Raw genomic sequence first — 11,625 nt, 5'->3', positions numbered from 1 at the left:
TAAAGATCCAAATAAAATAATTTAAAGATTAGAAACTAAAGAAAAATAAAAAGAAAATTTGATCTTTTGGAGATTTTGGATCACAATGCTAGGCCAACCCCTATTAATATAAAATTCAAAGCCCAAAATCTCTATTTTACCCTTTTCATCCCTAACTTCTCAAACCCACACTTTAGTTTTAATCATAGGCCCAGACCAAATGGGCTTCAGTTCCCACATCAAGTTCTAATTCCGCTCAGTTCAAAACCCTAAAAATCATCAGCCGAAACCCCCCTCAGTTTCAGTTTCTAATTCGACATCTCCTTCTGCAAGTAATGATATTTACTCTTCTTCCTCATCTGATTTACGATCGATTTTTAATTTTTTTCACATTTGATTATATTAACATTATTGATTCTTGCCATTGTAGGATTAGGAGATTCTCAATTTTTCTTCAACAGTGACTTCAAGTCTTGAGCAAATGGTAAGTTTAACTCTGAACCCAATTTTCGTAGTTCTTTTTCTTGAGGTTATTCGCTTTGCTTTGTTGATTTTGTGTTAAAGTTTTCACCGGAATATGTCATTTTCACAAGCACTTTAAAGGCAATAATGTGGTCTATAGGGCCCTTGGGTGCTTTGTTGATTGTAAATTTTTTAGGGTTTTTTTATGCTATGTTGTTTGTAAAACCATGTGTTTCATATGCTAGAAAAGATTAGACAAGTTTAAAATTGGTGTGTTATGTTGGGAGTCGCTTGTTCATGTCCTTGAAGTGCTTGTCATTGAGGGAATGTTGTCGGATGTGGCTAATTATGTTGTCTCCTTGGAAATGACTGTTTAAATATCCTCAAAGATGTTTGAAAGTTATTCATTTTATGCGGTCATGTTAGTGTTATGCTTGCTTGAGTTGTGTTACTAGGAATTTGTGTTGGCAAGCACTTCTTGGTAATACGGCTACAATTCTTGGGCACAAAGATATTGGTTTTCTTGACAATCTCACAGCGGGAACTTTTTTATTGCTATTGCATTATCAAAGTACGAGTCTTGTGATTTTGACACTTTGATTATGATGGGATGGACTCACCTTTCTTTTTATGTTGTCATTTTGATAGTTTAGGAACTTTTACCACATTGTCCAAGAAACTAAAATTGTTTGTTGAAAACCTTAAAAAAAAACATTTCTTGTGTCTCGTGATGGTATTTTTAATCACCTGTATTCTTTAACGAAAATTTGGTTATGTTCAATGGATCTATTATGTAGTACAATATTTGCTATACTTGTTCATACACCCTTAAGAAAATGGGAAACCTTAATAAATAAATAACTGGAAAAGACTATTAGATTGTCAGTTAATTTTTTGATGTGTTTGTACAGGCTGCGAGAATTCTTGCAAACTTGATTGTAATGGGCTCTGGAATATTGGGAAGGGCTGTATTTCAGGCATACCGCCAGGCTCTTGCAAGTATGTTTTTCCTCTGTGTCAGTGCTTGGAAGTTCTCTGTTTCTTTTTTTTTTTTTTTTAATTATCATTATAATCTTGCATTTATGAAATTTGTTTACTCTGTTTGAAATCCCTGACTTGACCATTTATAACTTTTTCTTGATTTCAGATGCTTCAAAATCTGGTGTAGCTCAAGAAACACTGCAGAATATCAGGAGAGCTAGCAAAATTATGGCTGAACCAGAGGCTAGGCAGATTTTAGGGGTCACAGAGCATTCATCATGGGAGGAAATCTTGAAGGTTTTTCTAAATAAGTTTACTCATTATTCTTTGATTTATTATGCCCTCTTTTCTACGAAGTTTTTGATTAAAGTTTTTCCATGAGCTGTGTGCAGAAATATGACAACTTGTTTGAGCAAAATGCTAAGAATGGAAGCTTTTACCTTCAGTCAAAGGTTCATCGAGCTAAAGAATGTTTAGAAGCAGTCTACCAAAAGAAAGCTCAGGGTACCCCAGATATATAACTAGTGGAAGTCGTTACTCTCATGCTGATCGCTCAATTCAGCTATCCTAATACTTTGTGATCTCCATGAGCTCAAAGAAATCAGGATTTTTTTTCACCTCTTGTGCTGGCACTGTGCTGAATGCTGATATGCAGTACTCAAATAGATTAATTATAGTCTATATCAGATGTTGCATTGCAACCATTTCCTGTAATCCATCCAATCAATGAAATGATAGCAATAGCATATAACTTCTCGGAAGTCAGCTAGGTAGTTTGAGTTTATTGCAGGAAAGCAGTATGAAGCCAAGCGTGCTGACAGCATATGTTGAACATGCGACATTATTCCCTACATAACATTTATTTTGAATGTAATTGGAGCATTTCTGTACATTTTCCTTCACTTTGTGTTTATCATGATGGCCATCGAAAGGAATCTGGTGGATTGTGGATTGTGGATTGTGGATTGAAATAAAGATGATATAGGCTAACATAGGCTGTAGCCTTTATTTTTTGTTCTGGCAGGCTTATAAATAAACTCTCTGTTGTTACCTGTTGGTAAATCTCTCTTTTCAAGCAAAAAAGGGGAAGGGGAACAAGAATGCTTTGTTTCCAGGAAGTCAGGGACAAAGGTAACTTTGCACCAATATGTTTATTGTTCGGTTAGGTCTGGATGGGGTCATTTCTTTTCTTCCATCTTTTTTGGTTAATGCAGAATCTCTTATAAACTTTTCGACTTGGGAAGGTTTGCTTCACGCTAGATGGAGGTTCAAACCCACTTATCGGGAAAATCTCGACATGCCATCTTTGGTGAGTCCTTGAGGGTGCCTCGGTGGAGCTGTACATAACACACTTAAAAACATGATTTTTTTGTTAAGAGACGAACACATCATTAATTTTAAAATTGGTTATTTTGAGTTAACTCCTCTATAAACGCCCTTACACTTCAAACCTTTCCACACCCAAACCTTCCCGACCTGGGAAGGCCTCCATCTTCATATTCATATAACATATATTTCTAATCTATTATTCCCAGTAGGTGCCAAGTCTGGTCAATCCACAAAATCGTCAACGACCAGACTGGGGTTTTGGAACTTGATCCTGCAGAGAAACTCTTAAAGTTTATCCTTGATGATTTAAATTCTGGTTTTGGACATGAATTTTGGTTTCCCTTGGAGCGCTGGCTGGTAGACGATGACATTTGCCTAGGACTTTCTGGTAAAGATGGATACACCAAAACATTTTCAGACACGCGTCGCCTGACAACAAAAGTGACAAAAGTTATCATGATGCCCTGGTGAGAACATGATGACATGGATTTGTTAATCAATAGCTGCATATATATTACATGTTTCCATTGGTAGACCTGAGTGATCAGTATTTCAATGTTTCTAGAATCAATTGTCTACACATGCATATGATCCCACTTTGGAAATTACTGAAAGTTACTTGTAACTTGTAAAGTAGTGTAAAAATCTGAGAATTTGCTCACCAAAAAAAAAAAAAACATTCATGTTTAATAATTCATTAACTTTTTCTCAAACAAAATTGCCCTCTAATTTAAAAAGACAAAATATCAAATCAAATTTAATAATTAGTCAAAAGCTTGATGTGGGTATTTTTCTGTGGTAAACCAGAGTAGCTTGGCTTTTTCAATTTAAAAAATGAGTTCAGAATATGTTACTTCAAATTATATACATACATACATATACATATATATATATATATATATATATATATACATATGAAAGGAGCTTAATGTAGATGTAGACTTGTATTGCAATTGGATGTTAAGTCAACGAGCAAAACAAAGAATAAATCATACGCAGGAATATGAAGCAATTGCCGCAAAGTTTGACAGGAAAATCCGACAGCAAGACTCGAGAATTCGGCTATGAGTGGCGCAGCGGTGGCACGAGTCATCATTCATCAAGTTGATTTTGCTCTTGTTTCTTTCTCAGCTCTGCCCTCACGCGCAATTGCGCCGTGGAGAGTGGGATACCCGGTCACTGCTCAGTCTTTGCTGCTCACTTCACCTGGCTCATTGGAATCTCATTTAACCATTGGCTTATGCCTTATAACACCTTAATTCTTTTAGTTTATTCTTGTTTTATACCAATAGCCAGTAAAACAAGGTCTTCAAATGTCAATTATTCCTGCTCTTGTTCATGTTTTTGTTACCTTGAAAGAAATTTCGCCTCAAAAAAATGTTATCTTGAAATTTGAAAGCATCTATAATTTAATTTAAATATTTCGTTATAAAATTGAAGTTCGATTCTTAACACTTTTAATTTCTTATTTTTTATCTTGAAGCTTCGGATTTCAAAATAACATATATATTTTTATTAGAATATAGTCGGTAAACTTTCCTTAATTTTCTAAATTCTCATGTGGAGGGGGAGATGTTGCAAATAATTATTGTTTTGTTGAAATGATGCTTTTCTTTTGAATTAGTATTCCTTGGAAGTAAAGTGAAGACATATTGTCCTAATGATTCAGCCCACTAATATTTCACCTTTTGGATGTTAGTTTCAACTGGAAAAGAAATATATATAAAATTAAGAATGTGAAATACATATTGGGAGAATAATATTGTTAGGTTTCTGTCCATAACTTATTTCCCCTTTTTCAAAAGGACGGTGCCAAAATGCCAAAAAATATTCCATAATAATTAAGATGGAAAATGGAAAAAAAAAAATATATATATATATATATATAAACTCATAATAACTGACTTAATCATATTCAAGCTTTAGTTTTATTTTTATAAAAATTCGTATTTAATTTATGAGATATTATTTATTTTAATTTAAAGATTTTATAAAAAATATTTTACAAGTTTGACTTTAACCCTTTATTTATATATTATAATAGATTTTTAAAATATCTCGATATGAAATTAAAATATCACAATTTTGACAAAATTTAAAATTTTATTTGCAAACTTATATCATGGGATTACTCGTGGCATTGCATGGGTCCAATACCTCCAAACACTTTTTATATAAAAAAAAAATTGTATTTTCAGTTATGACAAATTAACATTCAAATTTTCATACTTATAATTTTTATTTTTATTTTTAAGTTATGATTTTTTTATTAAAAAAATTACAGAAATTTCACTTTCTATAATTGTCAAGATTGGAAATGAGATCACATTTAGAGTGATTGTGGGTAATGAGATATATGTAGTCAAATTCATTGAAATATTAATTCCTTAAGAAAATGTAATTGATTTTGACAAGGTATATAGGACACTATTTGTCGGGACTGAAACTTTCTTAGCAGGTAAGGTCGCCGCCCGAAACCGTGTTGATCGAACCATCCTAAGCCCACAGCTACTTTGTACACCGATTTCAATCTCGGCCGAATTGTGTGACCTACACACTTTTAAATGCATTTCATAGTTTGACGATTTCTAGCCCTTTCTGATTTAATAAAATATCAGCTCAAAATCTCCACCTTTGTAGCCTCATTCATCCCTTATACTTAAAATTGGCAAAAAAAAAAAAAAAAAAACCCTTTGCCTATATGGTGTGCGAGAAAGATTTACGTGAGGTTAAGTTCATAAAATTTTTTATTAAAATAGATTAAATAAAAATTAAAAGTGATAGATTAAAAACTCTTATTTTCTAGATCAAATATGTAAATTTTAAAAAGATTTTAATAAATTTTGATTATCTTTTAGAAAAGTATTTTTAGTAAAAATTTTGATAAAATTTTTATCATTAAATAAAATTAATAAATTTAATGACAAATGACATTTTTAATAAATATTTTTTATATGTTATTGATTTTCTCATTATAAGTGAAAAAAAATAAAAAAATTAATTCAAAACCATAATATTCGGTTCGTTCAAATCAATTTTTTTTATTCGATTCAAATCAAGTACGGATATTAAATATATATATTAGAGTTAGATCAAAAAATATAAAATCGAAAAAAACCTAATCGAATTATATATTTTTATTAGTTTTTATATATCAAAATCTACTTAAATATATTAAAATAAAATTAAAAATTTAAAAGTTGATAAACCAAATCAAACCGATAAAATTTAATTTGGTTCAATTCGGATCTAATAAAAGTTCATATTAGATTTTAAATTTTCATAATATTATATAATATCTAAAAAAATCAAATTAAATTCGATCCAAATTGAACTGTTATCATCTTTACTTTTCATTGAACTTCATTAATCTATCAATTTTTATTTTTATTAAAATTTTTATTAAATAATTTGTTTTAAAAATTTACAAATTTCACCTAAAAACTTCACATAAGTTTTCCCCATGATATATACTCTAATTTTGCATAAAAAAAATTTAATTTTTTTTTATATAAAAGATACCGCAACCTAAAAAAAGGATTGATTGTGTAAAAATTTCAATTCTAAATCTATTAGGTATCACCCCTTAAAATTACTGCATGAACAATCAAGATAAAACCAGATTTTCTATCTCAAAGATCTTCATAAAATTGTTCCTTAGACTTCAACATAATCTCATCTTCATACCAGTTTCTTTTGCCAAAATCATCATCGTACCATTAAAGTATGGCTTTTACTATATACTATTATTTATCCTTCTCATTTATAGTAATTTTTTGCATGCTTGCTTCTTTCTTTATACATGTAATATAACATAATATAAGATAATCTTCTATCATCCCTTACATTTGATATCTTGTTAGATGTACTTAATAGGAGTTAATATACTAAGTACTTGTCTTCAGCTTCTTAGCCTAATTTTTTATCAAGCCTTAAGAAGATATAAGGCTAGGATTCGAGCCCAACCTCTCCCCTCTCTATTGTTGTAGAGTTCTACCCCTTTGAAATAAAAAAAAAAAAAAAGATATACTAGGTACTTGGAACCCTAGCTGATCATCTTTATTTTTTTTATCTATATATAATTCGTAAACCTACCTCTCTAATGTTTCAGATAAGGGAACACCAAAGCAATGCCAAACTTTTAAAAGCAAGTATTATAATTCAATTAATTTGAATGCGGAAGGAAGTACTATCTACTCTTTAGTTTATAATTTTTTATAAAAAAAGTCACATTTCAAGTATCGAAATTTAAATATTAAATTTAGTGGATTGACATTTTATAAAGAGATTACATGAGCCAATGCGTAAGGAATCTCTACTCTCTAATTTATTCTTCATATATATATATATATATATATATAGTAATTGAATTTTAAACCCTAATTTGTTTACATGAGCGATGATCTCACTAAACATAGTTTGGCCACAAGAATATGTGTATCCCTAAAGATTTCTTGCATGTGAAGAAACTAAAGCTAATGCACTGCTCTTCCTATTTTCACTACATTTTTGTCTAAATTCTAATTAACGTAGCTCGTGTTATTTCCCTTTTTATCTTTTTAAAGAGGTTGGGATTTTGGAAAACTTAGAACATGCATGAATAATATAACTGGAAACACCTGTAAATTTGATCAAACGAACGTTCTTGAATTACCAAAAAACTTGAACACAAAAAGTTGATGAGGGTTTTAAACAAGCATTAAGGAAAAGAAATGCAATCAAAAAGAAAAACCCAAAACATGCATCAAATGATGTGTTCTGTCTTTGGTTAAAAAAAACCAAAGCAAACATGTCGATTACCTATTCTTTGGAATAGTAATAATCATAATCTCTCCTATTCTTAGGAGGATCTGAACTTGGAGATGAACCACCGAACTGCAGAGAAAATCCACCGAAGTACTCTTCTTCTTGTTGTTGTTGAGATGTTAACGTTGTAGAAGATGAAGATGAAGATGAAGATAGAGTAGTGTGTGAAGTAAAAGCTGGCCTGGCTGGTGCCCCATAGGCAGCAGCTGGCAAAGGATAGTTTAAAGCATTGCCTGATCCTCCCCTAAGAAGCTGCGCGTAATGAGAAAGATTGGGATATGTTGGTTGAAAAGGAAGTGGAGGAGGAGGTAGTGTGGGCGGCGCCGCTCTTTCCACTTCTCGGCGAGTTGTTAGATAACCTGATTCGGATCTTCCTTGAACCCTTTCCGGGAAGTTAAGCTTTGCTTTGCTTCCTTTAAACCTAAGAGCTGCTTCATCATAAGCTAAGGCAGCTGCTTCAGCTGTTTCAAACGTGCCAAGCCAAACCCGAGCAGCCTTCTTTGGATCTCTTATTTCAGCTGCCCATTTCCCCCATGGCCTTTGCCTTACTCCTCTATAGTGTCTTCTCCTCACATTTCCTTCCCACAAAAAAAAAAAAAAGGTTAATATCAATCAGACGATAACTTTTGCTTTTCTTTTTCTTTTTTTGTTTGTAATAAAAAAAATCAAAGAATAACTTCAAATTCACGCATTTACATGGAAAAAGAAAAGATAATATGCTAAGTTAGAACACCAACAACGACTCTAATCTGAAATCTTCAGCCAACCAGGCCGCAAAGGGAAAAAGGAAGAGTTCAAAAGGGCAATGACATATCATATTCAAAACGTTTTTTTAATTATATAAATCCAAAGGTTAGCTCAATTAATTTCTACAGTGATTTATGGGCATTTAAACTTGAATTTCAACACTAAGAACACTTACAATTTCTTCCCTTATTCCTATAGCTTCCTTTGTAAAATTAATATTTCTTTAAATATTAACTATATATATAATGTCATTGAAAATGCTGAAATTATAGGAATTTTTTGTTAGAGTAAGGGAGGGAGCTTAAGTAAGCATTAATGGGCTAATATATATAAGTTAATTTACAACATAAAATCCCACAAATTGTGGTAGAAGTGAATCTATAGTATTTAGACTTTATCATCTTTAAATTCGTGGGCACAAATTAACATTCATAATTTCTAAATCTTGGTTTGGAAGGAAAAAAAATTAAAAATAAAAACAAAGCAAGAAATAAATATATTGTGGAACTTTGGAAGTGAAAGAGAATACCTTTTAGAACGCATGCAAACATCCTTAAAAAAAAAAAAAAAAAAGGAATACATGCAATCATATGATATCCTTCTCAATCATTAGTCCTTGTTGTTTTTTATGAAGAAAAATATAAATCAAAACAATATATAATTGCCAAAAGAAAAGCTTTAATAATTAAGAGAGACCCAAATGGTTAAAAAAAAAAACCCCAAAATATATATATATATACCTTGATCTTGAGCTTGAGCTTGTTGATCATGAGATTGGTTTTGTACTTGATGAGTTGGGTTTTGATGATGGTCATGAAGTTGAAGAAGTGGGTTATTGTTGTTGTTTCCAATAACTTGAGCTAGGGCTTGAACCATAGCGTTCATGTCTTGTTGAGACCTAGCTGAGTAGACAGGAAAGATATGGTCAGCTTCTTCCTCTTTCTCTTCCGCTTCATCGGATGGAAGTGGCCTCTTCCCTTGTCTTCGATCCACTTTATAAATCTTTGAGGGCTCCCCCTTTATGTATCATGCAACAGCAACAAAGCGAAGAACATATAGTTTTCTCAGCCTAACCAAAGCAATATTAAACATGGAAGTTAAGAAAATTAATTCGAAACTGAAATTAACAGGAAAAATGCTGGGAAAAAGAAGGAAAATATGAGGCAGCGGGTAGATGTGAAGAGTGGAGAAAGGAAAATTTGTGGTGTAGATAAGGACTTATATGTGCTTTAACAGAAGTGTGAACAAGGTATGAAGATAGCTGAAAATGTTGAAACCCCCTATCCATCCCAGTTTAATTTTTAGACCTTTTTTCTTTTTTTTTATAATTTTTTATAAAATAAAATTATAAAACTATCATTGTCAACAGTTCAGTACATGACAAAGTATAAAATTGGTATTATATTATTTATTAATTTTTTAAAATATATCTAATAGAATATATGAATTTTTTTTATTTCGACGATAAAATTTAAAATTTTCACTGATAATGTATTAGAATTTTTTTTTTTGTCCAACCACCTAGAAAATATAAAAATATATCAAACAATAAATATAAATGCATGTCAATCCTCTAAATATGTAAGAAGAAAGACCTTTAGACTTGTTTTATGTATGTAAGTGCATAAAATAGCTTCGTTAATGACCACATTGTAACCTATAGTTGTGGCATCTTCTTCACTAAAGCAAGCTAGAATTTTTTAAGTTTAACCATACATACATACATACATATGTATATATATATATATATATATACACATACACATATACATAAATACATTTGTATATATACACACACATACATACATATGTATATATATACACATACATACATACATACATACATACATAACACATTAATTCTTTGATAGATATCTACATGGATTTTTTTTCCTCTCTCATAACACATGCAATTAATTATATATACACGCACACACACACAAAAAAAAGGAACTTTGAAAGACAATTTCTAAATGAGAGAGTACATTAGTGGGATTTAAACTTAATGAGAGAGTTAGGGGCCTAATTACTTTTTACTTAAAGAACCATGCATCACTTCCCTCAATCAACAATGAAGTTCTTAATTAAGTGTTTTATAAGTAAACAGAATATAAATATTAATATAGGTGTAAATGCATAAACTATAGAGTCACCCAACCTATATATAGCAGGATTAATCAAAGTGATTAGATAAACTCATATTAATGGTTTAGGGTTGTAGCTCAAAAAGAATGAAGGAATTTAAGATTTTCAATCTCATATTTGAATCTGAAAAACGAAAAAAAGAAAAAAAAATTGAATTAGATAAAGGGTTTCACTTATTGAAATATTTATATATAAAAGAAACAATAATTTAAAATAAAAAAATTATTACAGATATTAAAATTTAAATCTTATTTTTGAAAAATAATTACATATATTAATTGAATTAAGCCATAGATTAGTTGAACTCTTAGGAACAATTAAAAGAGATAAAATGAAAAAAATAATAATATAAAATTTTAAATTGATGGCGTGTAGGTGTAACCTTACTCTTTGACGATTCTAGAAGGCAAAAGTAATGGAACTTTGAATTCTTTTCAAACCAACACAGTTCTCTCTAACAATGAAAGAATCAAGTTTTTACATTTGCTATTAAAATTTTTATAGACAAAACTATGATCTATATATTACTTTATTTAACCCACCCTTTAAGGTCTGTCAAATGCCCCACTTGTTGGTCAACTCAAATGAAAATTTGGTTGTTCAGACACTTGACTTGAATGAAAACCAATAAATATGGAACCGTAAGGCCCATTATTGTGAACAAAAGCTTTGATTTTGGAAGTGGTTGGGGTGCTAGATGGCTGATAAGAGTCACTATCGTCTTCTAATTAATGTTATATTTCTTGACTAAAACCCATTTTGTAAATTTCTTCTTAATATTGGTATTTAAAAGTTTAGATTAGGGAGCCTACTTCATTTCCGGGATAAGACATATCGTTGATTTCAATGGAGACTTGCATTGTATTTATAAATAATTTTTAAAAAAATATTAATAACGAAAATTGAATTTAAATTTTACAAATTAAATATTTAATTTTTATCAATTTAATTAATTATATTAACGATTTCTTCTTAGTATATTTCATAATAAAAGACTCATGTTTATTTCATAAATTTCATCTCATTTATCTCAAAATTATTACATTAAATTTATAAATCGCTCATAAAAAAAATTACTAACGACAAGAATTAAATTTAAAATTTATAAATTAAATGTTTAATTTTTATCAATTTAATCAATCTCATTGATGATTTCTTGTTAATATATGTTATAAC

At 30.3% G+C, this 11,625-nt stretch overlaps 2 protein-coding genes across 2 annotated transcripts; one reads left to right on the top strand and one right to left on the bottom strand.

Annotated features, from left to right (window-relative positions):
* Positions 1-204: 204 nt before the first annotated feature.
* LOC111291302 (mitochondrial import inner membrane translocase subunit PAM16 like 2-like) lies at positions 205-2,312 on the top strand. The gene is made up of 5 exons (XM_022882959.2): positions 205-311; positions 410-463; positions 1,353-1,440; positions 1,589-1,719; positions 1,815-2,312. Exons 2-5 carry the CDS (start codon positions 461-463, stop codon positions 1,941-1,943), a joined length of 351 nt encoding a protein of 116 aa, XP_022738694.1. The 5' UTR covers positions 205-311; positions 410-460; the 3' UTR covers positions 1,944-2,312.
* A 5,119-nt stretch (positions 2,313-7,431) lies between these two features.
* Positions 7,432-9,432, bottom strand: LOC111290393 (ethylene-responsive transcription factor ERF113-like). Its single transcript, XM_022881682.2, has 2 exons — positions 9,045-9,432; positions 7,432-8,135 (listed from the first exon to the last, which is right to left on the bottom strand). Exons 1-2 carry the CDS (start codon positions 9,187-9,189, stop codon positions 7,552-7,554), a joined length of 729 nt encoding a protein of 242 aa, XP_022737417.2. The 5' UTR covers positions 9,190-9,432; the 3' UTR covers positions 7,432-7,551.
* Positions 9,433-11,625: the final 2,193 nt, after the last annotated feature.

Source organism: Durio zibethinus, chromosome 11 (assembly GCF_047325235.1).
Source record: "Durio zibethinus cultivar Kanyao isolate XHJ-2024 chromosome 11, ASM4732523v1, whole genome shotgun sequence".
In the NCBI taxonomy this organism is placed as follows: Eukaryota; Viridiplantae; Streptophyta; class Magnoliopsida; order Malvales; family Malvaceae; genus Durio; species Durio zibethinus.
The sequence above is the reverse complement of the archived record's forward strand: the minus strand, read 5'-3'. Positions and strand labels throughout refer to the sequence as shown.

Excerpts from the sequence above, each read along its gene's own strand:
- LOC111291302 (XM_022882959.2), top strand. Across the intron at positions 1,441-1,588 it reads ATACCGCCAGGCTCTTGCAA|ATGCTTCAAAATCTGGTGTA; the intron begins GTATGTTTTTCC and ends TCTTGATTTCAG. Across the intron at positions 1,720-1,814 it reads CATGGGAGGAAATCTTGAAG|AAATATGACAACTTGTTTGA; the intron begins GTTTTTCTAAAT and ends AGCTGTGTGCAG.
- LOC111290393 (XM_022881682.2), bottom strand. The coding sequence starts at position 9,189 with ATGAACGCTATGGTTCAAGCCCTAGCTCAAGTTATTGGAAACAACAAC. Across the intron at positions 8,136-9,044 it reads AGCTCAAGCTCAAGATCAAG|GAAATGTGAGGAGAAGACAC; the intron begins GTATATATATAT and ends TTTTGTGGGAAG.